This window comes from Heterocephalus glaber, unplaced genomic scaffold, assembly GCF_053883595.1.
Source record: "Heterocephalus glaber isolate CG9 unplaced genomic scaffold, H.glaber_assembly_v1.0 deba00001452, whole genome shotgun sequence".
In the NCBI taxonomy this organism is placed as follows: domain Eukaryota; kingdom Metazoa; phylum Chordata; class Mammalia; order Rodentia; family Bathyergidae; genus Heterocephalus; species Heterocephalus glaber.
This window is the reverse complement of record NW_028258302.1, coordinates 15,958,339-15,984,746: the sequence shown is the minus strand read 5'-3', so window position 1 is coordinate 15,984,746 and position 26,408 is coordinate 15,958,339. Positions and strand designations below refer to the sequence as shown.

General features: G+C 51.1%; 1 protein-coding gene across 20 annotated transcripts in view; it reads right to left on the bottom strand.

The window, feature by feature from the left end:
- Ubxn11 (UBX domain protein 11) overlaps window positions 1–20,180 on the bottom strand; it is a 29,430-nt gene extending 9,250 nt beyond the window's left edge. The window contains exons 1-10 of one of the 20 annotated variants that reach the window (XR_015452773.1): window positions 19,595–20,179; window positions 16,362–16,466; window positions 15,471–15,499; window positions 14,719–14,862; window positions 11,851–11,951; window positions 11,354–11,408; window positions 10,889–10,965; window positions 7,433–7,559; window positions 977–1,191; window positions 693–770 (exon numbers count right to left, since the gene is read on the bottom strand). Coding sequence is in view for 18 of the 20 variants with exons in the window: in XM_087215522.1 (XP_087071648.1) it covers window positions 693–770; window positions 977–1,191; window positions 7,433–7,559; window positions 10,889–10,965; window positions 11,354–11,408; window positions 11,851–11,951; window positions 14,719–14,862; window positions 15,471–15,499; window positions 16,362–16,432 (897 nt within the window). In the remaining 2 variants the exon portion in view is untranslated. Of the gene's footprint in view, window positions 1–692; window positions 771–976; window positions 1,192–7,432; window positions 7,560–10,888; window positions 10,966–11,353; window positions 11,409–11,850; window positions 11,952–14,718; window positions 14,892–15,470; window positions 15,500–16,361; window positions 16,467–19,594 lie in introns of those variants that run through there. The other 19 variants (XR_015452772.1, XM_087215522.1, XM_087215524.1 and 16 more) reach the window with 19 other exon arrangements.
- Between the last annotated feature and the right edge of the window lie 6,228 nt (window positions 20,181–26,408).

Sequence of the window (26,408 nt, the reverse complement as noted above, 5' to 3'; positions counted from 1 at the left end):
CCCTGTCACAGCATATATCACCTCAGTTGTGTCATCAAGGCACAGCTCTGAGGCCCCATTTTGGCAGGACCCTTCAGACACCCCCAGTTGTGATTCACTGTTTTCTGAGCTGTGGCATACACTCCCTCACAAGCCCTTGCTGTGCACATAAAGCCACCTCCCTTACAACCTTCTGCCTCATGGACCCCATGGCAACACATTAGTCTCACACCACCGGCCAGAGACTGGCTACTGTTATGGCCTCAAGGCCCAGCACTTGCCCCCCCTGCTCAGCATTTGTGGCTCACAGCACTGCCACCCCAACCAGATGGTTTCGGGAGCCTCTGGAGGAAGCCGGGCAGTTGCTCATAGACCCCTCAGAAGCCCCAGGCTGTAAAGGTGTCCTGCATGCTGGGGAGTAGGAGGGCAGTGGTCTCCAGGCCAAGGGTGTGCCTTCAGTGTGTCAGCAGAGGGCGCTGCCTGCTGCTCAGCCTGGGGAATTTCAGTGCTGTGGCCATGGCCACCTCTCCCTTCCCAGCCCTCTTTAGGCTCACCCTCCTCCTGGACTTCATCACCCCCCTGGGGTCCCCTGAGCTGGGGCAGTGGCTCCCTTCAGAATGGCTGATGCCCAAGGAAGGGAATGATGCCCATTTATCCCCATTATCTCCAAAACTCCACTTGGGGAAGGGTCAGGTTAAGGAGCAGCCCATCACCTTAAAGGGGACTCCACTGGGGTACAGTCGCTGGAGTTCTGAAGGGAAGAAGCCATCCAGTATGTCCCGGAGGCAGCACTGCAGCAGGGAATGGAAGGGCAATGCCAGCTGGACCTGGGCAATGCCCCCAGCCTAGGACCTCACACTCTGGAAGTATTCAGAGCCTTGGGACTTGGTTGGGGCACCCAGGCTGGAGGGCAAGCTGGGTCTGGCATGAGCTGGCTCCACCATCTCCAATTAATGGTGGGCAGCAGGGGCCCAAGAGCTCCACCCCCAGCTCCTACCTGTGTGGCAGGGTTGTGGAAGGGCCGGAAGGGCCCATCGAACATCATGATGCCATTCCGGTAGAGCTTTAGCGGGATGGGCTCAAGGGCATGGAGCCGTGCCCCTCCAGGAACTGGTATCACCTGTGTGTCACCCTCTACCACCAGCTCACTGAGATCCTTCAGGCTGGCCAGCAGCCTGTCAAAGTCCACTTCAGGAGGCACTAACGAATCCCCTGGCAAAGAGAATAGACACCCATGAGCTTCATGGTTGCCATGTCCCCTAGCAGCTTCTGCAGCCTTCCCTGGAGCTGAGCACTGGCCTGTGTCCTTAAAGTGGCCACCGAAGGAAAAGGAAGGGTAACTAACACTAGAAAGTAACAGCTGTCTTTCTGTCACTGAGCACTTTCTTTGTGCCAGGGATTTAATACCATCCATCCCTCCTAACAACTCTATACCGGAAGGATTCTAATCCATTTTTCAGATAGGGAAACTGAAGTTTAGAAGGAATTAAATGGTTTGCCTAACAATGCACAGCAATAAGTGCCAGAAGCAAGATTTGATCCCTAGGGCCGGGGATTTAACTCAGTGATTTCGCCGCCTTCTGTGCAGGCCCAAGGACCCGAGTTCGATCCTCAGTACCAAAAAAAAAAAAAGATTTGATCCCTAATGTGTGTCAGGCACTAGGTTGGCACTGAAAAACAAAGGGCAGAGCTCCCACCTCTGGATGAGTGCTTTCAGGGTTCAAGTCCCAGCTCCTTCCTCCACTTCTACCCATGTGACTTTAGGGAGGTCATTTCTAGATTTCCAGAGAATAGAACATTCTCTTCTAGAATGGAATGACAATAGTGTCTTCCCCCCAGGGTGGCTGGAAGGCTCCAGGAAGATGACTGTATAAGGGCCACTCTGTCCTCATTAGATTGCTACCAGCTCTGCCTGGCACAAATGGTCCCTAGGCAACCCCAAGGCTATGAGGCAGGGGCTACTTATCTTGATTTTATTAATGAGGACCCAGGGAAAGAGATGAAAATTGACTTCCCCCAGCCCATTTGGCAGGTCAGAGGACAACTTGGGACTTGAGTTAGAGTCTGGTTTTCCCACCCATGTGCACCATCAGGAGAGGGAGGTCAAAGGTAGACAGATAGCAGTTTAGGGGTGTTGGGGCAGCTGCTGGACAGAACAGATGTGGGGCAGAATGCAAGTATTTCTGCGCAACAAATCCCTTTCTGCAGCTGCCGAAACTCCAGTCTCCTAAAAACTGGTACCCGTACAGCTGGGCATAAGCTTTAGGGTGTGCAGATGGGATGGTAGGGACTGCTGGGACAGATGTCAGAGCAGAAAGGGTGCCTGGCAAAAAAAAAAAGCAAGCAAGCAAGAAAGAAAGGATGCCTGGCAGGAGACATACTGGCTGGGGACAGGCCAGGGCCTGCCTGTTCCGCAGTCTTTAGGGTGTAACCTTCCCCTGCATAAATGACTCTATGGACCTTCTTGGAAGCTGTTGTTTTTTGTTTTAGGGGGTTTTTTTGGTACCTGGGATAGAACTCCGGTCCTTGTGCTTGCGCACCAGGCAGTGAAACCACTGAGCTAAATCCCCGGCCCTTCTTGGAAGCTGTTGATCACCAGGACAGCCAGGCTGCAACAGGATGTGGTCAGGGCCCTGGGAACCCAATTCCTTTCCCCACAGTGGTTCGGCAGCGGCTGTACCAGGGAGTACAGATGCAGGTGGCTGTGTTTCCCATTGCCTTTGTGCTGCCAAAATGCCAGACTGAGCCAGACTTCTCCTCTCCCAGAATCTGCTATTATTGGAGAGGCTACACCTGGCCCCTTCTTCCTGGAGTCCCCCAGAGTCCCTGCGATTCCAGGAATAACAGAATGTCCTAGTCACCCCTTGTATGATTCCAAATGATATCAAAACACCATTTTCCGGGGCTGGGGATTTAGCTCAGTAGTTCTGCCACCTGCCTTGAAAACGCAAGGTCCCGAGTTCGATCCCCAGTACCAAAAACAAACAAACAAAACATCATTTTCCTTTAACAATTAACTACTTTAAGAAGAAATTAGCAGGAAGCTGGACATGGTGGCCCATACCTGTACTCCACCACTCAGGAAAGCTGAGTCAGGAGTATTTCAAGTTCCAGCCCAGCCTGGGCAATTTGCCAAAGACTGGAGATGTAGTTCATTGGGAATGTCCGGGGTTCAATCCCAGTACCAGAAAGGAAAGAAAAAGAAGGAAGGAAGGAAGGAAGGAAGGAAGGAAGGAAGGAAAAAGAGAAAAAAGAGAGAGAGAGAAAATAAATTGATAAAACTTTCTTTAAAATGTCATTCATGTTAGGCCAGTCCCACTTTTCCTACAGCCAGGGAAAGTGAGGCCTAGAAAACTCAGGGGCTTGGTCCAGTCAACAGAGCAGAGCCAGGAGTAGCACCCAGACACACTGACTCCTAACCCAGTGCTCCTGCCATCACCCCAAGTGCCCTCCTGGGGCCAGGGCTTCAGGGAGCCAATGGACATGGGGTGGTCTGCAGGGGAAGGGGTCAGGCAAAAGCCCTGGGGAGGATGCCAAAAAGGGTCCTGGGAGCTGGGGGTATAGTCAGTGGTAGAGACCTTTCTAGAAAAAGGAGGGAAGGAAAATCACATGCAGTCATGAAGCCAGTGAGCCCCGATACCAAGGGTGTGCAGCAGAGCTCTAGCGCCACGAGAGAGGTACAGTGGGACGCACACAGGAAGTTCCAGCTCTGCCTGCGAGGTGGTAGGCCTGTGGTGAGGCAGCATTTCCTCTGTGATATGGGTGGATGGGAGCCCTGTCCTGTCACAAGATCCACGCAATAACCTGCCTGGAAATGATGATTCTGTGCCAGCCACCCAGTGGTAGGCATTACGGTTCCCTCTCCAGATAAGGACATGAGGCCTCGACATGGGTCATGCCCTGGGTCATGCAGCTTACAGGGCCCAAGTGACTCAGCCTCTGCGCTCAGTGACCCTGCAGGCTGCTGCTCAGCATTGGCCCTTAGGACAACCGCCCACTGGGGGTTCCTTTTTAGGGAGGGTTACATCTCCAAGCCTTATGTAACTTTGAGCGCCCATGACTACTTATCACAGTGTAGAAAGGCCCTCGGCCCAGCCTCCCTCAGAGAGCTTCCTCGACCCCCACACTGCCAGGCTCTGTGACCTTGGGTAGATAGGCCTCTCTGAGCCTCAGCTTCGTCTTCTGCAAAATAAGGATAATAACAGTCCTTGGCTTACAGGGCTGCTGTGAGGCTGGAAGTGCCCGGCAGATGGTGGCTGTTGTCACTAACACCTCTTATCACTGGCTCAGGCCAGCTCACCCACCCTCACCTCCTCTGAAAGCTTGGCTGTGCCCCTCCTCCTTGGGGCTGGGTTTCCGAGGGCCCCACACCCTTGGTCCTGTCCCGTGCTGTTGTTACTTTGTGCTTGTTTCTTTGCTTTCAACCACACTGGACGCTCCTTAAACACAGGCTAGAGGGCTGTGCCCTGGTCGGCAGTGAGTGCTTAGAGACACATGCTGATCCCTCTGTCCATCTGTCAGTTCATAAGTCCATTATGTTGGGAACACCCATGGTCAGCTGGGCCTGCAAATCACGGCAGCACCCATACCCAGAGTCCTCCTCTCCTCAGGCTCATACTCTGTGAAGGAGACAGGGTGGCAAACAGTGACAGTAGCATGTGGTGTGAGTGTCACTGTGGGTACTGTGAAGCCCAGAACAGGGCCAGACCCTGCGACTGTCGGGTGGGTGGAGGCCCCGCCAGTTCTCTGAGAGGACCCCTGCTGCTGTAGTGCCAAGGTGCTCCTGCCTCTCTCAGGTGCTCTGCCCCTCCAGCCCTACCACCTCCTACAAAGACCTGCAACAGGAAATGGACCCGCTATTACCACACACCTGCAAGCCACACCTGCAAGCCACACCTGCAAGCCACACCCACTCTGGGAACTTTTCACACTGCTCCTTGGAGGAGCCAGTGCAGAGAAGAGGATCTGAGAGACCCACAGAGGAAAAAGCCAGCCTGTGCCACAGCAGAGTTTGACCTCAGGTCTGCAGGATCCCACCTGCGCTACCCTTGTCCCCACTTCATCCTGTGGGTTGTCCACACTGTGCTCTGATAGTTCAGACCTGGGCATACTGGGCACCACAGCCAATCTCACACAGGCACACATGCCCTGGCCTATGTGCCAAGCAAGCTCTGTACCCGGTGCACTGGGGCATAAGAAGAGCTAAGTAACCTGGGCTGATTGATGGTCACAGTCATTAGCACATCTGCCATAAGCACCCCACAGGTGGGCACTCTCTCATTCCAAGTGCTCAGCAGCCCTAGGGGCCAATCAACACTATTCTCCCTCCCAGAGGAGGCTCGGGGTCCCTCTGGGGCCAGGCCCCCAGCCTGGTCCCCTTCCCATGAGGTTCTGGCACAGCTACATAGCAGCCAGGGCGTGGCGCAGTGTAGGCAGCATGCAGCACAGACTTGATGGAGGAGGCCAGATTTGGGCTGAGCTTCCAAGAGTGGGAGAGAGGGCCGCCATCCCCAAGGTCAGTTTGACCTCCCCAGCTAGAGGTTTGAAGCAGGTACCGCTCACTCAGGGTGGGACCTGGGAGGAAGGCTCGAGGTGCACAGGGCAGCTGGCAGGAGAGGTGGGAGAAGTGGAGGGGGACAGGAGCACAGGAAGGACAGATGAGTGGCTCTCTCAGGGCTACTGGGAGCTCTAGCCTGACACTGGCCCACGGTGCTGTTCCCAGAGCAGGACTGTCCCTTTCGTGTCTCCACATACCCTGAAGCACCTGCCATAGCAACCTACATGATGCTCAGCATCCTGGAAGCTGAGGAGGGACCAGACTTCCTCTCTGCAGTGCCCTTTCCTAAGTGGCACTGACTTTTTTTCCCGGGGCAAGAACCTCAGGCTCTAGCACATTCTAATCACTTCTTCCAGCAAACATGATGCACATTCATCACCCACTGCCCCAGAATGCATGGAGAGTGGTATCCAATAGAGGGGAACCAGGAACCAGCTAGAGCCTCAGGCCAGCAAAGGCCAGGGCTGGGAACAGAGGGCCCTCGGGGCAGGAGGAGGCTGGCAGGAGGCCCCAAAAGACGAAGCTGCTGGAAATGGAAAACACATCTTTATCTAGCAGGCGAGCTAAATCAAGGCCCTTCTTATGTTGAAAAGCAAGTTAAGCATTGTAGCACACTCCCACAATCCCAGCACTCAGGAGGCTAAGGCAGGAGAACTGCCTCAAGTTTGAGGCCAGCTCGGGCTACATAGCCAGACTCTGTTTCAAAAGAAAAAGAAAAGAAGGGTGAGGATGCAGAAGTCCCTGCAGCCGGGGAGCTCCAAGGTGGACTAGAGGTGGTTTCTACAGATTGTTTTAGATGGGAAGCTCTTGGCTTCAGAGCCAGCCTTGCTCAAAGCCCCGACAACAAAGAAAAGCAGGGTGGAGGCTGCTCTTTTTGGGGGAAGACGAATAATTCAGCAAGGCAGAACCAGAAATCAGCCATCCACTTGAGCTGCCCCCCACCCCCAAAGGAGCCTGGAAGTCTCCGGTGGCCTGGAAGAAGGAGGCTTTCCAACAAATGGGAGGAGCACATGGTCCTAGACCCAGGATATTCTTAAAGCACATATAGCCATCAACCAGGGACCCCAAGGTCCCTGACTAACTCTGCCCCTGGCACCTCTTGGGGTACACAGCTCCCCAGCTTGCTCTGTCCCACATGGAGGAGTCATCTTCCCACAGCCATGCTTGCTGGCCAGCCCTGAATCCTCCTCTCCTCTCTGTGCACAATCACCGAGGCATGACCCACTCCTCAGTCTCTTTGCTCTGGCCCTATTCACCAATCCACATCCCCCTTTCAGCACTGAGGATTGAACCCAAGGTCTGGAATACAAAAGTCAAGCATTCTACCACTGAGCAACATCTCTAGACCTATTTTATTTTACTTATGTTTGTGGCACTGGGGATTGAACCCATAGCCTTCACACTAAGCTACATTCCCAATCCTTTTCCTTTTGAGACAGGGTCTTGCTAAGTTGCCCAGGCTGGGGTCTTCCTGCCTCAGACCCCAGAATCCTGGGATTATAGGCTTGGACCACCACACCTGACTGACAGATTGTTTTGGTAAGCAACAGCTTTTGGAGGGGTGACATTTTGTAAACTATGGAGCGTGAGGCAAGTGTGTCTTGTTACATCTGGCATCCCTGGGTCTCTGGAGCTTTTTTTTACCCCCTCTGGAGCTTTTGACGGGTGAGCAAGCAGAGACTGAGGCAAGACCAGGGAAGACAATGGCCAGCAGGGTGGGCAGGTAGTGCCGGAGGCCTTGGCCTTCTCTTTCCTGGGTCTGGAGCAAAGCCTGGGTTCCCTCTGGGCCCCGGCTGCTGGGAGGCCAGGCATGAACGAGGGGCCTCTAGAGAGCGGCAGGCCAACAGGACACTACTGGAGAGCCCTCGGAAGGCTCAGGTGCTCCCTCTATTCTACCTGGCTTCCAGAACTTCTTGGCTGTCATCCAGTCCCTCGCATCATCCTCTGAGACTGTCTTGTCCTCCGAGTTCTCCTGGTCCATGGGCTCTCCTACCCACTGCAGGCCATAGTCACTGAGGAACTGCTGTGGGGAGAAGGGGGAGCCCCAGGGCACCATTAGCTCAGCCCCTTCCCAGGGAAAAGCAGCATTGGCTCAAATTCCAGGCTCAGTCTTCAGCCCAGAGCCAGCAAAGGGGATGGGACAGGGGACCCTGGACACTTCCCAGCTGTGACCTCCTAGAACCGCAAGCTCCTCTTCTATAAGATGGAGGTGACAGCCCCTGCCCCATAAGCTTGTGGGGAGGACACAGCACAGGGCCTGGCACAAGGAAGAACTCATTAAAATTGCCCACCATGGCCGGGGATTTAGCTCAGTGGTTCTGCCGCCTGCCTCACAAGTGCAAGGACCCTAGTTCAATCCCCGGTACCAAAAAAAAAAAAATTGCCCACCATGGCTGTGGGTAGCCATGTAGGTCTCATCTGACATGAGGTGAAGGGACACCCTGGTCCACAGGACCAAGAGGATGTGACCACCGCCAGGCCAGCAGCTCAGGGCCTCATCCCCTCTGCCACAGGAAAACTTCCAAATGGTCCACACTTCCTGCTGCTGCTTCCTTATCTCCCCTTCTCTCCTCCACCAGCTCCAGCTCCACAACTCGCTGACCTGCACGTGGTGCAGACACCAACAACCTGCCCGTGGCCAGACCCAGTGGGTGCACTTCCATCTTCATCTCTTTCCACACCTGCTGGGTCTACCTCATGGGCTGCCCCTCCACCCTTTCCTTTGCTGGTTCCCTCTTTGTTTTCGGTGGTGCTGAGGATTGGATCCAGAGCCTCCTACTGAGTTACATCTCCAAGCCTTTTTACTTTTTATTTTGAGACAGGGTTTTGCCAAATTACCCAGGTTGGCTTTGAACTTAGGGTCCCCCTGCCTCAGCCTCCCAAGTAGCTGAGATCACAGGTGTGTGTCACTATACCCAGCTTGGTTCCCCATTTCTACCACATTGGCCTATGAGAGTCCCCAGGGCCCAGCCCCATCTTTACTCTCCTCTACGGTTCTTGTCCACTTCCAAATATATACGGAGAACCCAAATTCATACTCAGTGCAGATCCCGCCTCTGAGCTCAAGTCCCAGCAAACTCCCACTGTCCTGACTCCCTGCATCCACCTCCCAGACCTCTTCCCTCTGGTTCCTCCATCTCAAAAAGCAGCACCCCTCACCTAGGCATCATCCATGACCCATTCTGCTCTCTGCCATAGGACTGTGACAAGCTTCAAGGTCCGCAGGTGCCACCTCTAAAGCAGCTTGAACTGTCCATGTCACTGCTGCTCCCTTGCCCGAGCTGCGGGGCTGCTCTCCTGGACACAGGGCCACTTCCACTGCCTCCCGCTACCCCCCCATACACACACACACACACACAGCACAGTGTCCTTCTGTCCTACTCTCCTCTACTGAACCCTCCCAGTTGGTTCCATTCCATCCCACTAGAATCCTGGGCTAAGCCCCAGGCTGTGGCCCCTTTGGCCTATCTCTCATGTTCCTCTGGCTGCCATGGCCACTGACCACAGCCACCTTTGCATGGCCGGAGGTCGGACCTTTCACCTCTTCAGTCTGGATCGTCTCCCCCATCCTCTCCTCATGCACCAGATCTCATGCCAGATGTCCCCTCCATAGTGGCCCGTCCCCAACTTGTCTCTATGGTGTTACCGACTTAATTACTCCCCACCCTCTGTGTCCTCTCTATATACTTGATTATCTTTCCCTCCTGCTGGGGACTGGGGACTGTGACTCTCTGTACCCAGTGCCTGGCAGCATGCCTGACACACGGTAGATACTTTGAGCCTGTTAAATTAACGAAGCAATAAACACACACAGGATTCATGTGTGAGCCAGTGGTTCCCTCTGCAGCTCTGGGGCACAGTGCTCTTGCCCAAGGGCAGCTGCTCAGAGAGGCCCCATGGCCCTTCATTCCCAGCAGGCAGCTCAGGGACAGCTGTGTCACCCTGGCCCCAGGTATGAACAGGTCCACAGTACACATGGCTCTAGGCCACAGCTGGGGTGGTGCTTCTGTGGCCTTAAATGAGGTCGAAGCTTTAGAACCCCACTCTGTAGAGGGAGAGGCCGGATCCCAGGAGGGACTCAGGACAGGGCGAGCGGAGGGGCAGGCTACTGAGGCTGGCACGTGGCACCCTTCCTTACATCCAGTGCCCTCCAGTTCCAGCCCTGCTGCTTGACTAGGTGTGCAGTAGGAGCAAGAAAGCACCTGAGGTCACCAAGTCATTGGGTGAGTGACAGGTCACATCGAGAGGCAGATGACCCAGCACTAGGTCCTGGGTGGTCCCTCCCTAGTGGAATTCATAACCCATGAGGAAGAGAGATGAGGCACTGAGAAAATGGAGCACATAGTGGGGATTGGTGGTGCACAATTGTAATCCCAGCACTCGGGAGGCTGAGGCAGGAGGACTGCTGCAATTTGAGGCCAGCCTGAGCTACACAGTGAGTTCAAGGTCAGCCTGAACTACATAGTGAGATCCTGTCTCAAAAAATCAAAAAATTAATGAATGAATGAAAGAAGAAAGAAAGGGGGATGGGGAAGTGCTCAGTGTGAAGGCCCTGGGTTCTATCACTAGTACAAAAAAGACAGCAGAGGACAGGGAAGTCAGAGGCCAGGAGGGTCCCTGAGAAAATGACTAAGGATGAGTGAAAATGACTGAGGAAGGTGGGAAAAACATTTCAGGCAGAGAGAACAATAGCATGGGCCAGGGTTGGGTGGTGGGAAAGAGCTCTACTGGTCAAAAAACCAGATAACAGGCCCTGGGGCTGGAAGGGAGCATGGCTTGAGATGAGAGTGGAAGCCAGGCGTGGTGGCACACACCTGTAGTCCCAGCACTCGGGAGGCTGAGGCAGGAGGATCACCATGAGTTTGAGGCCAGCCTGGGCTACACAGCAAGACCCCATCTCAAAAAAAAAAAAAATCAGAGTAGAACATCAGGCAGGGACTGTCCTAGAGGCACAGCAAGGACCTTGGAACTGAGCCCAACTGGGAGCTGTGAGGTCTATCATGCAGGGGAGGGGCATGTTCAGCGTGTGATTAGCCTGACAGGAGGGGTCTCCTGGGACTACACTTCACTTTTTTGAGACAAGGTCTTGCTATGTAGCTCAGGCTGGCCTTGAACTCACAGTCTTCCTGCCTCAGCCTCCCAAGTGCTAGGATTATAGGCATACAACACCACACCTGGTTTTCTACCCTGCTCTTCAAACTTAGGTCAGCCCTGGAGAGGGAAATGGGGCAGGGGCCTGGGCAGGATGCTTGGTGAGGAAAGGTGCAGGGAAGGAGGCTCTGACGCTGTTCCTGAGGGGCAGACAGCCAGGCTCAGAAAGCCGGCTGGTCACCACCACCAGGGTCCGCTCACCTCCATCTCCCCGACCTGCCGCTGCAGCTGCACGCACAAGGTCTCCAGCTCCTCCTGCCGCTTCATGGTCTCTTCACCTTCAAGGAAGATGGGGGTAGTTCAGCTGCCCCAAACCGGAGCCTGCCAAGTGCTCTGCCATAAGATGTCCCTGAGAACTGTTGTCCCCTCATCCCCTTCTCTCATCCTGGGCAGCACCCTGACTCTCAGGGGGCCACCAATCCCCTTGGAGTGCATCTCTTATGTTTTGGATGAGGTGCCCTGTTGCAGGGGACTGTCCCACATAGGTGGGCACTGGGTGGCTGCAGCACTATCCTGGAGCTGTCACTGCCCCTCTGCAGGCCAAGCTGTCCAGATCCCACCAAGGAGTTGGCTTGATGCTCCTGAGTTACAATGCCCAGAGTCACTGTCCTAGCTTCCAGAACCCACAGGCCCAGGGGAGGTGCCTGAGCCCGGGGGGTTTCTTACCCTGGTGCTGCTGGAGGGTCTTTACCAACTCTTCCAGGGCCAGGATCTTCTGGTCCTGCAGCAGTGAGGCACAGGGTGAACACGAAGCTTGGTGGGTCCCTTCAGCCTTCCAGTGCCAAGATTCAGAATTTTTGCCTACATGGGGCAACTAGGGAGCATAGAGCCCCTGCTCATCTTTGGCCCTGCCACTGCTACTGAGCCTGAGATGACCCTTGTGGTCCCTCAGAGGCAGGGAAAGGTGCAGCCCACTCAAGGGGGCCCAATGGCTGTGGGTACCAGCTTGGCTCAGCAGCCTGCTACTCCACCTGGCTCCAGGCCTACTGGCCCCTGCTCAGCTGCGCTGAAGACCTCAGCCTCTCTGCCGAGGTCACAGGGACCCAGATCAATCCCAGCCCACCCAAGCCAGCAAACCAGGCAGCTAGGTAGGTGAGATGGCCCTAGAACTCACCTGGCCAGGTCCAGCACTCACCTCCCAGGGCCTTCCACTGGGGTCCTACCTTGGACAGCATCTCATCAGTCTGGGCCTGCACCTGCTGCTCCAGCTCCTGCAGCTTCCTCCTCATGGAGACCAACAGCTCCGGGTCCGGGAAGGCAGGGCCTGCAGAGCAGATAGTCTCTAGGGCCCAGGCCTGGAGCGGAGGCTGAGGTGGGGAGTCCCAGGGAGAGGGAGAGGGTCCCCAAAGCAGAAATGAATATACTAACAGCAGCTAACTCACATGATAGGGACTGCTTGAAACTACATAGATCACCTCATATCATTCGTGCAACGTGCTCATGAGGCAAATGAGCCATTTTGGCAAACTGGGTTGCATTAAGTAATCTGTCCAATGTGTATAAGTGAGAGGTACAAATCATGCACCGTATCACCTTGAAGTCTTGTCAGAAAGGTTATCCTAATCCAATCTAACCTCAAGATCTAATCTCCAGTTTGCAGGCAGTGCAGTGGATAAGGGAGCCAGGCATACACCACCATGCGCAAACTGGCAGACAAGGCCCCAGTACGGGGCATTCTGCAGGATGAGTGCCTGGGAATCATTGTTTTAAAAGGCAGGAGAGGGCCGGGGATTTAGCTCAGTGGTTCCACTGCCTGCCTCAAAAGCGCAAGGTCCAAGTTCGATCTCCAGTACCTAAAAAATAAAAGGCAGGAGATTGTTCTAAAGAGGTATAAGTGGGCGTCATGACTCTCAGGTACTAGATGGGGAAGGAAATTTGTTCTAAGAGGTATTTTAAAACACTAAGGAGACTTAAATGTGGAAGAGAAAGTTTAGCATGATATGAATATTCACACTATTAGGTGTGATAATATTGTGGTTATTTTCCCCTTATTCTTAGGAAATGCATATCAAAGTAGAGATGAAATGTCACAACCTCTGCAATTTACTCCTAAACTGTTTATCAAAAAATACATTTACAGAGGGCCAGGGGTTTAGCTCAGTTGTTCCAGCGCCTTCCTCACAAGTGCAAGGTCCCCCCGAGTTCAATCCCTGGTACCAAAAAAAAAAAATTTACATTCATATATATGTGTGATGGAGAGAAGAGAGTGTGGTGACATGCCATCAGTTGTTACCAAAGTGGGAGACACATCAATATTCACTGTGCTGTTATTTCAGCTTTTCTATATACTGGACATTTTCCAAAATAAAAAGTTTGGCAGAGCTGGACATGGTGGTGCACGCCTGTAATCAGGAGGCTGAGGCAATAGGAGTACAAGTTCAAGGACAGCCTGGACTCCATAGTGAGAGTTCAAGGACAGCCTGGACTATATAGTGAGACCCTGTATCAAAAAAAAAAAAAAAGAGAGAGAGAGAGATGGGAATAAACAGCCATTCTTGTCATTATCATTGTCCTAGACATTGTCATCAGGTGAGAAGCAGGCACCACAGCCATTGTTGTATGACTATGCAGGACTGGAGGTGGGTTCAGGGAAAGACAGAGGAGTGGAACTCTGGGTGACGTCTTTGAGTCACTGAGGTAGCAGCCCTGGAGCTGCCCCATCAGGGCTTCTCAGCACTCAGGATAACAAATCTCCCTGCTGCTCATGCCAGTTGAGTGAGGGTCCTCCTTGACTTGTAGTTAAAAGCATCCAGAAAAAAAAAAAAGCATCCAGGGCGGGGGATTTAGCTCAGCATCGTTGTGCCTGCCTCGGAAGCACAAGGTCCTGAGTTTGATCCCCAGAACCAGGAAAAAAAAAAAAAGAGAGCATCCTGAGAGACAGCTTTTGGGAGCTGTCAGCACACAGAATGTGGATGAGCTCACTGAGGCAGCGTGGAGAGATCGAAGAGTCCAGGCAGGAACATCCATACTGAAAAGTTGCAGGGAAAAGGAGGAGCTGGCAAAGAGAGTTAGGAGGGAAGATGGGGGCAGCAGCAGACAAGCGGAGGCTGCAACATGGCAGCCAGAGTCAAGGGTGCTCTAAGGAGAGAACAGGGATGGGTTGGATGCTGCTCAGCAGAGAAGTGCAATAGGACGGCAGTTCCTATTTAAGACCTTGGTAGGGACAGACACTGGCTGGGAATGAGGAAAAGAGTGAATGACAGGAGAAGCGGAGGACATCTTCAAGAGGAGGAGCTGGTTGCTGTGGCTGCTGTTAAAGCCATCCCTGCTGGGTGTAGGAGACCCTGGCTTTGTGATTAAATGGCTGTGGGATTTGGGCGAGGCTTGTCCTGTCTCTCTGTCACATGCAGGGGTTTGGTCAAGGATCGCCAAGCCCCTTCCTATTGCTGACCTCCTTATACTCAGCCACCATACTGAGCACCCTGTGCGGCCACCACTGACTCGGGGCCCTGTCAAGTGGCACCTCATCAAGTCCTGGCCAACACTCTGGCCTAGGTGCTCCCACTCCCACTTCACATGGGGAGAGGTCAAGTTCTCAGTGGAGATAGCACAGCTGGTGGACAGTTCTGACCCCATCCCCAGCTGCCTGACTCCCAGCTCAGACTGTGATTCCACCCATTGCTCCACGCAGCCCATCCACAACTGCCCAGGGTCCCATTTCCCAAGACCTGCTCCACCCTCCCTCCCTCCTCTGGGAAGCTGCCTGATCATCCCTATCCCATGTTCGCAGATGCCATGGGCCAGGTGGAACTCCAGGCCTGTCTGGACCCTAAGACACAAGAAGCAAGTGGCCAGAGGCTGAGCTTCCTGCTCAGGCCCTTTGGCCTCTCTGACCCTGAATTCTGGACCCACTGACATCACACTTGACGGGGCCTCCAGACCCTCTCCTACAGCCTAGCTTGGCTGGACTAAGCTGGGCAGGGGAGTGGCTTCATGCCAAACAAGGTCCGGGGCAGTGGTCAGCCAGGAGTAGGAGCAGCTGCCTCAGACCCAGCAGGTGCACAGAGAAGCTGTGGCTGTCAGGGACTCACCCTTCTCTGGGGCCCTCCTGTAGCTGAGATCCAGGCTGCTCTCACCTTGGCTCCTCACAGAGGCAGCTACACCACCATAGCAGGAAGGGACAGCGATCCTTTCTTCAGAGCCATGTCCATCATTCAACATGTCCACCTCATCTTCTGCAGACAGGGATGCCCAGGTCACCACTCTGGGGCCAAGGCCCAGAGGGAGCTCAGGTCCTGGGCCCCAGCCAGGGTGAAGCAGCCTGCACACTGTGCCCCATGACTATGAGGACAGAAAACTCCAGAGGCAGGAGGAGAAGGGGTCCATCCAAAATGGGCCTCTTCCAAGAGTTCTTCCCGCCCAGCTCCCCAGCTCCAGGGGAACTGAATGCCCAATGGCAGTACTGTGGTAGGGCAGAAGTGGCACTGGGGGGCCAGGGATTTACCTCAGTGGTGCCACCACCTGCCTCAAAAGCACAAGGTCCGGAGTTCGATCCCAAATACCAAAAAAAAAAAGTGGTGCTGGGATTCAAAAGCTGAGCCCACAGGAGCCAAGGAAGGATTGTGAGGACAGGGACCTTCGGGGCTGTGGGGAAGGAGGCTGGGGCCCACACCTCACCCACGGCAAGTCCCACAGTGGGTCAGGGGGATCAGGGCCGCGTGGAGAGGGACTGGCAGCTGGCCAGCGGTTTCTGCTGAAGGACCCTTCCTCTGCTTTCCTTCCCCATCCACCCTGCTGTAAGGAGGTCCAGGCAGGTGGGAGGTGAGGGTCGAGCTGCACTTACCATCTCCATAGATTCTTATCCCTCGCCTCCTGGGAATCCAGGCAGGAAGGAGAAGGAAGAAACACAAGTTAAGACCCCTGGGTGCCACCGGGGGAAGACCCCAGCCCCAGGCGCAGGCCAAGGGAAGAAGAGATGGAGGCAGGGCTCCACCCGAGGACTTCTCCCACGTCCAGCCCCAGCCCTGTGAGTCAAGGCGCCTGCTTCCCAAGGCCCAGCTCCTCCCAGCAGAGAGAACAGGGATGCACTGAAGCACAGGCCCGGATGGCAAAGACCACAGCAGGGCCCTTACTCTGCTCAGCATCGGCTGTGGGACCCTAGGCCTGTTGCTTAACCTCTCTGGATGGCATTGGCCCTAGAATGACTCCAAGCAGTGTTCAAAAAAGCGAGAAGGAAACAAGAGGCAAAAGATCCTTTGCAAAGATGAAAGTGTTGGGCCGGGATTTAGCTCAGTGGTTCCACCGCCTGGAACCCTAAATAACAATTTTAAAAAATTTAAAAAGGGCTAGCGCTGGGCATGGTGCCACACACTGTGATCCCAGCACTGAGGGAGGTTGAGGCAACTGAATAACTTAATGAGATCCTAGGTAAACTTAATGGGATCCTGTCTCAAAATATAAACCAGGGGGCATGGAAAATACAGCTCAATGCGAAGGCCGTGGGTTCAATCACCAGTACTGGGGAGAGAAAAACGGACAAACAGACAGAGACAGGGACAGAGAGAAAGACACAGAGACAGAGAGATAGAGAGACAGAGAGCGAGATCAAGGGAAGTTATGTGACTCTTCTTTGTATTCCCTAATGACTGCAGTAAAAGACATTCTTCTATGTCCATGGGAGGGTCAAGGAGGAGACAGGCTGGGGGACAAGGACCCCTCGAGGCCAGCTCCTTACCCAGGGTTCACAGGCTCCGACTGCAGGGGCACTTTCCGGGTCTTGCTAAGGGAGGCCAGAGGTGAGCTCATAGTTCTAGTCTAGATGCTACCTATCAGGAACACCCTGAGAGGAAAGAGAGAAGTCAGCCCTTGAGAACAGAGGGAACTTAGGAGTTCAGGTCCAGGGAGTGGCCTGAAGCGTTTTCTCCCTGTGTCCTTTTCCTAAGAAGGTGCACTGCTCAGGGAGCAGCAGCCCTCACTTCTCCAGTGCCTGGCAGAGGTTTCGACATCCACCTGGTCCTCTGGGTACCAGGCTCTGCTCTAACAGAGGCCTGCTGGTACCTGGGAAAGGGCTATGCAAGGGGGCAAAGTGCAGAGATGGGTCAGAGGCCTGGGGCTTCCTCAAACCTAGAACCTGGACCCAAGACTACCCGTGAGGCCTGGGCTTTTGTTTATCCATCAGTGTGCTGGTTGACATAAAGCCCAGGTGTATCTTCCTTCTCTACCAGAATCCAGGTGCCACCCCCATCTCCAACATCAGAGGGGGAAGACCTCAGGCAGGACCTGAGGAAGACACAGGCCATGTGATGTGGAGATTAGGAGCTGGTTTTGCTGCCCATAGTGCACCTGGCGCCTCCGTTCCTCTGATGTAAGACAGTAACAATACTGGCCAGGCAGTTTACTGAGGAATTTAGAGATAGCGGCAAGCATTTAGTCCAATGCCATGCTCAAAGGAAGCACTTACAAACATGTATGTGGCCGTGTGGGTCATTTTACTGCCATGCAGAACTAGGCACTCATAAATGCTGGTTTCCCTCCCTTCCCTCTTCCTTCTGGAGGGAGGAATGCACATTTGGGACATAATTAAAGGCCCCTATTCTATTCAGTGCATGTTAAATGGCTAATACCTAGAAATCCTAGAGCCTTCATCAGGAAGGGTCTGAACCAAGTCTTTTTAGTATAAACCCAAGAATTTCCATCTTGGAAATGTGTGTTATTGGTCTCCCACCTAACCCTGAAGCTGCCCAGTAAGAGCAGTCCCAGGCCTCCATTCTAGGTATGAGACTCATGCCCTGCCCCTTCCTCAGGAGGAGCTCTCCCCCAGGACCAGGCCAGTGTCCTTACCCCCACATCCAGTCTGCCACCCTGACCCTGTCTTTGTCCTGCCCTGTGTGATCTGGACACCCTCATGGTTTAAGTGGCTAAGCATGAGAGCCCCTTGTGGATCCTCCATCAGTCTCTACTCTCTGCCAGAGATCTCAAAACACCAAACTCACATGTCAGGCTCCTGTACAATGCCCCCCCCCTCCATGGCTCCTTCTTATTCACACACAAAAAAATTCCAAAGTCCTTAATATAGGTGATCTGGTCCTTTTCTATGTCTCCTCATTTCATCTTCTCCTCATCCATCCCCTACACTTGGGCCAGTGAGCTGCTGGCAATGCCTCAAACGCATATGCGGCTCCATCTGCCAGGAAAGCTTTCAGAATGGTCTCCCAGATCTTATCCACACCCTTCCCTTGGCTAGGTTTAGTCACAATTTAGCTTTTTTATTTTAAAATTATTATAGATTCACAGGAAATTAAGGAGAGAGGCCCTGGTATTCTTCACCTAATATCCCTCAATTATTACACTTGATCGAGGCAGGCGGCGGCACCACTGAGCTAAATCCCCAGCTCTTACATTTGATCGAACTACAGTGCAATATCAAGAACAGGAAATTGACTATTTTTGTACAGTCTGTGTGTACAGGCCTGTGCCACCTGTTCACGTGGGTACATGCAGATTAACCACCACAGCAATCAAAATGCAGACCTAAGCGCAAGGACCCGAGTTCAATCCCCGATACAAAAAAAAAAAATGCAGACCTATTCTGCCCCCACAGAGGTCTTCCTCCTGCTGCTTCTTATAGCCACACCCATTCTCCTTCCTCCTCGGCCCTAATCCCTGGTAATCATTACTCTTTTTTTTCCATCTCTATAATTTTCTTACTTTAGGAACATTATATAAATGGAATCATATAGTATATAATCTTTTTTAGAAATACATTATTGTCATTTTATTAATATGCTTCACCCTTTTAAAGCACACAGTTAAGTTTTCAATATATTCAGAGATGTGTAAACCATCACTACAATTTGAGAACATGTTCATCAGCCTAAAAGACCAGTATCTTTTAGCAGTCACCCATACCGCATTTACTGCCCTTTCCCTAGCCAGCCTGAAGCAGTCACTAATCTACTTTCTGTCTCTACAGATTTGCCCATTATGGACATTTCATATACAGGGAGTGTTTACTAATGCTGATTGAAATTTACCCTTTAAAGTGCTGCAGTATTAGGTGAATTATGTATCAATAAAGGTAAAAAATTAAAGCTGGCTCCCAAACCAAACCCAACATCTTCTTCCCCCTTCTTAATGGAACCCCATTATCCAACCGCAAAAATTTCCTCTGCTTCCCTCTTAATACATCAGTTACCAAACCCTGTAGGTAAAACTGTGATGTCTCCTTTCAGTGCTCACTGTTGACCCCTCTGATGTGACACTCGCTGGACTTTCTATGGGGCTGTCACAGTGGTCCCTCACTAACTGCCCTGCTTCCAGTCTCATTCTCGTCCACTTCGACATGATGTCTCCAGATCTGTTTTCCCGTGGATTTTAGGAGACCCCTCCAGACAAAGACTGTCTCCCCATCAGTCTGGAGAGGGCAGGATTGTGTCTCCTCCTTCCTCACCCTGGCGGACTCTGAGGACAGACTCTAATATACCCTCTTCACTACAGGGAGCTTCCAGGGAAGGATAGAGTCTTCCCCTTCAGGTCGAAAACTCCTAAAGGTAGGGCTATCTCTCTCCAGACCAGGGCTCTGAGTCTTATGCTTCTGCTCTTTGGGACCAAACAGTACCACATGTGCTTGACTACAACATCCTTCAACACAACTCCTCAGCCTATTCCTAACTCCAGGCCCCATAGCCAACAGGGCTGCGTGTTGCATGCCTTGTCTCCCTAATTCCCACCTGGACAACTACCACGACCTGATCACGACCTGATCACGACCTGACCACCCCAAGCCAAGTCGCCCCCTCCGCCTCCGTATGTCGTCATGATGAGCGGAGACCGAACACGCTCTTGGGACTCAAATCGCCATTAGGGCAGCCTGGCCCAGGAAGTCGCAGGCCCTGGGGACCCTGGGGACCCCCGGGGCGAGAGCTCTCCCTGAGGGGAGCATTGAAAGGCCTTGGGCCAGGGACTCACCACACAGGGACAGCTAGCTGTCCCGGCACCGCCATCTTGTTGTCACGCGGTTTCCCAGGCGACCAGGACCTGTGTACTTCTCATTGGCTAATTCGAGGACCCGAGCAACCAACAGGCGGCAGAGGCGGGTACTGGCCGGCGGGGTCCAGGCTCATTTTGGGATACTGCAAATCCCAGAATCCACTGCTCTGAGCTGACTCCAGGTGGGAGGGTTGGGAGGTCTTCCTCACACTACTGTCCAGAAGCTCCGAGGACACTCTGGAATTAGGTTGGTGAAATTGCTGGAAGCACTTGCACATGAACGTGTGACTCTGACATTGCCACTACTGTGCTAAATTGATCTTGGGGAAAACTACTTCGTGGGGATAGTTTTGTGATTAACTGAAATGATGCCGGTACTTGATAAATATTTCTGAATTTCTCTGCTTCTTTTTTCGGTACTGGAGATTGAACCAAGGCCTTCACACATTCCCAGCCTTTTTATTTTATCTATCTATCTATCTATGATCCATCGATCTATTTTTTTGAGAAAGGGTCTTGCTACGTATTCCAGTCTGGCCTTGAACTCACTGGGTAACACAGGCCAGCCTAGAACACATGACCTCAGCCTCCTGAGTGCTGGGATTATAGGCATGCTCCACGATGGCCGGCCCTCAGCCTTTTAAACTTTTTAAAATCTTTAGGCAGGGTCTTGCTAAATTGCTAAATTGCCCAGGTTGGGCCCAGATTTGGGATTCTCCTACCTTAGCCTTCCAGAGTGCTGGGATTAAGGTGTGCATCACCACACCCAGCTTTCTGCTAACTTCTTGACCAGATAATGCCCTGAACGAAGATCAAATTCTAGTTGCTTTGTGGAAGACTTGGATAAGGTACCCCGCTACAAACCTTGATATAAAATTTCCCCTCCCTGAGTCCCTTCTGTAAAACGAAGATGTTGGACTAGACTAGTCAACAGAGCAACAAGAGACAGTTAAGAGCACGAACTTCGGGGTCAGGAGTCTATGTGTCCCTCAACACACATGGGACTGGGCTGGGGATTTAGCTCATGGTTCTGGTGCCTGCCTCACAAGCACAAATTCCCGAGTTCGATCCCCAGTACCAAAAAACAAAAAACAAAAAACACACATGGGACTCACAGGACTGCTGTGAGGATTAGGTGAGACAATGCAAAGTACCACTTAAAACACCTGTGTAAACTATATTTTCAAAAAATTTCCTATTAACCATCATCTCAAGACTTCCAGCTGTAATGATCTCACTCCTCCCACCACCACCACCACCACCACCATACTGGGGATTGAATTTAAGACCTTATACTTGCCAGGCAGGCGAGTTGCCACTGAGCTATATCCGCAGCCCCGTGATCTCACTTTTAATCTCAGACACTCACGTCCTTTTGCCCAGGTTCAATCACCAAACTCCAAACGCCTCAGACCGCCCTCTTTAGTAAATTATTTTCCGCTGGACTTGTTTTTCTTTTTGGTGGGTGTGTTGGAGGTGGAACCCAGAGCCTCTGGCATGCTGAGCAGGTGCTCTACCACTGAGCTACAGCTCTCCACTCTTTCAACTGTCTGACGCACTGTGTGGGAATGGGGCATTACTCTCGAATTCTCTAGGAACCAATAGGAAGCTGAAGGCCACTGCCAATTACTGCATCCCTTCCAAGTGCCACAGGCCAACATTGTGAGGTTTACGAACAAGAAAACACCAGATCAGAGAAAGGAAGTGCAGAGAAAAGAAGTGACCTGCTCAAGACTATACAGGTAGAGCCTGGTGTGGTGGCGCACGCCTGTGATCCCAGCACTCGGGAGGTTGAAGCAGGAGGATTACTGAGAATTCGAGGCCAGTCTGGGCTACAGAGTGAGTTCAGGGCCAGCCTGAACTACAAAGGAAGACCCTGCCTCAAAAAACAAAACAAAACACAAAAAGACTATACAGGTAGGAAGCAATAAAAGCTTCAGATACAGAACCATCTGCCTCTAGAATCCATGGTCTTTATAGAAACTCCCACTGTGCTACAACAGAAGTCAAGGATAAGTCAAGCATGTTGATGGTCCAGGCCCACTGCCAAAGGAGGGGTTTGGAAAATGTGACCAGAGGAGAAGTATGCATAGGTGCTCCCCGGAAGCTTACCCTTCTTTCTCTCTCTCTGGCTCTTCTTCTATCTCTCTCTCTCTCTCCTTTTTGGTTGTTGTTTGTTTCGTAGCAGGGAGATAAGAGACTTGAAGAGCAGGAACCACAAGCACTCTCTGCTGGTGTAGTTGGGCTTAGGTGCAATTTTCTAAGGTTTGGGTGTCATTTTCCTAACTTGAGGCTCCCAACAGTAATTGTTGAGGACAGGGCCCAGTGGGAGATGATATTTCTCAGAGTGACACTGGCCCATGAAGGGAGGGGAGTGTGGGAGGTGCTCTGGCAAAGGGAGGGAGGTCAGCAGATGGGACAGGCAGCTGGGGCACCTGGAGGAGGCCGAGCCAAAGAGAGAGTCAGAAAGACTTGGTGACCAAGGCCAAGTCACCTGGAGGTTCAGTAAACAAAGGCCTCATTAGGGTTGATTGGCTGCTTAAAGTCACAATTAAGGGGTCTAAGGGAGGGGGGGAACGGGAAAAAAAGAACCAAGATGTATCATGTACAGGTACGAATTCCCTATGATAAATGTTATTATGTATATCTAAAATTTACCAATAAAGGTTTTTGCTTTAAAAAAAAATTACAATTAATGGTACTTGCAAGAATATGCCTGGGGCAGGGATTAAAAGAGTATGTCTGCTACATACCCTGAGCTCCTATAGGCCCATTTCTGCATCAGACTTTACTAATTGTAACCCTACAAGATAGGATAATCTCAACTTAGCTGAGATATAGTCATTTTGTGTATAAAAAATCCCTAGACAAGAGAGTCTCCTTGGTGACCCTTCTCAGACTCCTTCCCAGGTTCATTTGCCCAGGAGCTTTTTGCTTCCACATTACAATAAATTCTTCTTTCTGCTTTCGCTCTGCAATAAATACTTTTGCTCAGTCCTTTTTTGGCTCTACCTTGTAATTCTGGGTTGAGAGAAGAACCCACCAGCCAGTAACAGTTTGTTTTGTTTTTCTTTTTTGGTGGTACTGAGGATTGAGCCCACATCCTTGTGCATGTAGGCAGAGATTGTATCACTGAGCTACACCTTTGGCCCTTTTTAGTTTTTATTTTGAGGCAGAGTCCTCCTGCCTCAGCCTCCTGAGTAGCTGGAATTACAGGCATGTACCACCACGCCCAGTTTTCTGAGGCTTTGGGTATAGCAGGATAAGGAATTTGGAGGTCATGCTGGGATAGAGTGCTTTTTGGAGCTGTGGAGGAGCCTTGGTCAGGGAGACCATGGGACACTAGAGCCTCAGGAAGACTGGGAAACATGAGGAGTGTTTGCCCAGGCATCAGAATTCACCTCTGCCGCCCTTGCACTCAGGGCCTGCAGTAGCCAGACGCTCAGAGAACATCTGCAGGTAGTTCCTGGAAGAGAAATCAGAGCCCACCAACATGGCAGGCCAGTTTGAGTTTTTAAAAAGTAGTATTCAGTGGAGGGAAGGCAGAAACTTATAAAAGTATGCATTCTCAACCAAGTGTGGTGGAACCTAGCCTGGGCAACTTAGCAAGACCCTCTCAAAATACAAAATAATAAAAGGACTGGGGATATAGCTCAGTGCTAAGGCCCTGGGTTCAATACCCAGTATCACATACAGACAATAAAAATATACATTCTCACTAGAGAAACTTGGAAAGTACTAATAGCCAGCATTTATTGAGGGTGTATTGTACTGTGGACCAGCATAATTTAACAACTCCATGAGGCTGGTTGGGCCCTGTCACTTGCTAGCTGGCTGTTGCTACTCAACTACTTCACTTCTCTAACCAGAGTTTCTTTTTTTCATTTGTGTTTTTTGAGACAGGGTCTCACTATATAGTTGAGGCTGGCCTTGAGCTATGTCGCCCAGGCTGGAGTTGAACTTGTGGTGATCCTCCTGCCTCAGCCTCCCAAGTGCTGGGATTACATGTGTGCGACCATGCCTGGCTAACTTTATATATATATATATATATATATATATATATATATATATATATATATATAAAACAGATACAAATAGAACCTACCTCATAGGATTATTCTGCACCTTAAGTTTTCCATAATATTGCCACATTATTGGTTATTTTTTAAAGGTTTCTCAAAAATAGGAAAGCAGAAAACTTGGAAACAGCCCAATTGGCCATCAACTGGAAACTGGATAAAGAAGATGTGGTTTTTTTATAAAATGGAGTACTACTCAGCCATAAAGAACGAGAAACTAGAGTTATTTATAGCTAAATGGATGCATATTGAGGCCATCCTCTTAAGTGAAATAAATAGGACACACGTGTGTAAATACCAAATAGTTTCTCTAGTGTGAGAAACTGAGAGTATAAATAAGGATTAAAAGGATTAATAACTAAAAATTGATACTTTGAAATAGGAAAAGGTCCAAAGGGGTAGGGGTGGTGGGAGGAGATGGGAAAGGAAAGAATGGAAAGGAAAAATTATGAGAAAAGAAAAAAAAAATGGAAATGAAGTCTATGTAAATAGGGAAGGGTGGAGGGGTGAAGAGCGCGCAGGTAATGGGGAAAAAATAAGAACCAAGATACATCATGTACAGGTACAAGCACCCAGTGATAAATGTAAACGTATTGTATACCTAAAATGTACCAATAAAAGAATTTAGGAAAAAAAAATAGGAAAGCGGGGCCAGGGATTTAGCTCAGTGGTTCTGCCGCCTAACTCACAAGTGCAAGTCCCAAGTTCGATCCCTGGTACCAAAAAAAAAAAGTAGGAACGCAAGGGTCTAAGCTCATCTAATAGTTATTTTCCAACCTGTACACATTTCTCTATCCCTCACCTGAGGGGTCTGCAAAGCTTTCTGAGGCTCATCTAAGACTTGAGTGTAGGGAGGACCTTGAGGGGCAACCTGTCCAACTTCCAAGCTTCTCCGGGCTTCCCTCTGGACTCCTGGGATAGGGGTCAGCTGGCTGCTGCTTTAGCCTATCCTCTGTCTGACGGTGGTGGAAAGGTCCTGGCTGGGGAGGAGGGGGCCTCCCTCCTACTCTGGGATCAGAATATTCTGGAAGTTTCTATTCTGACAGTGGATACAGTCTAACTTTGCTTTTAGGTCATTTCTTGAAGGTTCCTAATCAGTTGTGATCTCTCTGGGTTAAAGAGTTTATTGAGTCCCAGTAGATCAGGATGGAAAGGCAAATAATAAAGGAGAGCAAGGATTCCCTTGGAATAAAAATGCAGCTATTTCTCCCACCTTCCTGGTTCTCCACCCCTCACATTGCCACCCTTTCAGATGCATCCTCACCACCCCTAGCTTAGCATGATATTTTGGAGCCCTCATATTGGAAGTTTTGTCTTCTGCTCTTCATGTCCCAAAAACTGGCAGGCTCTTTCCCAAGTGATGGCTTCTTCTTCCAAGAAGAACATCCTCCCTGGCCTTTTCCATTTGGGAAAAATCCCACTTGATCTTTCCAGAACAGCTCAGATATCCCCTCCACAAAACCATCTCTGGGTCCCCCGAATCCCTTACAGGCCACGCTCGAAGCCCCTGCTGCCATCCTGGCATTTCTCATTCTGCTCGGTGATTATTACATAGGGGTAGGTAAACCCTCCTGGACTACCAGCTCATCAAGGAAAGGGACCCCTGTGCATTCATCCTGCTTGATGCATGGTAGGGGTCAATAAAGTGACTGAAAGAGTGAATGAACAAAAGAATGGATGGGTGAAGACAAAAAGTGGATTTGAAGCCTGGCATGGGAGTGTATATCTGTAATCCTATCTACTTAAGGAAGCTGGGGCAGGAGGACCACAAATTCAAGGCTAGCCTGGGCAACTTACCAAGACCCTGTGTCAAAATAATATATATATTAAAAAAACAAAACTGGGGGTGTCGCTCAGCGGTAGAGCACTTGCCTGGCATGGAAGAGCCTCTGGATTCAAACCCCAGCACTGGAAAAAAAAGATTTACCTCAAGTGCTCTATGGTGCTATTGGATCAAGCCCTCTCTCTCTCTCTCTCTCAGAAAAATTCAGGGCAGATCACATTGTTAAAAGTGCCGCAACTTCATTCTCCTCTCCACCCTTGTTGTGCTCTATTCCTTCGCACAAGTAAACGCTTTGTACCTGTCCTCCGTGTGACTAGGACTAGGCCCTGGGCACAGTCCCAAGAGAACAATGAGACACTGGAATGCGGTAGCAGTCTGAGGTGCTTTGTATGCTAGACCCCTCCTTCTGTGGGGTCTCAGCACCAACGCTTCCTCCCTGTGGTCCATCCTGACCACTTACCTAGATTATTTCCTCTCTTCATTTCTCTTCTCAAATCACCCCTCCACTTCCTCATAGCCTTTACTGCAATCTGAATCCATTTTTTATCTGTCTTCCTCCATTTGAATGTTGCCTCCACAAGGGCAGGAATTGTACCTTTTTGTCCACTGCCATATCCCCAGAGCCTAAACCAAAACCAGGACCAGGCTCAAAGAAGGCACTTAATAAATATATTTTACTATAAAGCATGTTTTCTTATGGTCTACTTTTCACTTCAATAATTCTGATCTGAGGCTAAACCTACCCATGGAATTCTTCACTTCTGCTGTACTTCTGAGTTCTGGATTTTCATTTGGTGATTCTTTGTAATTTCCAGTTCTCTATTGTTCTGGAAATCTCGGAAAGAAATACACAGAGACACTGAATTCGGGTAAAATAATAAAATTTCTACTCATGAGCTGGCGGTCTGTGCCCCTTTGTTCAGCATTTCCC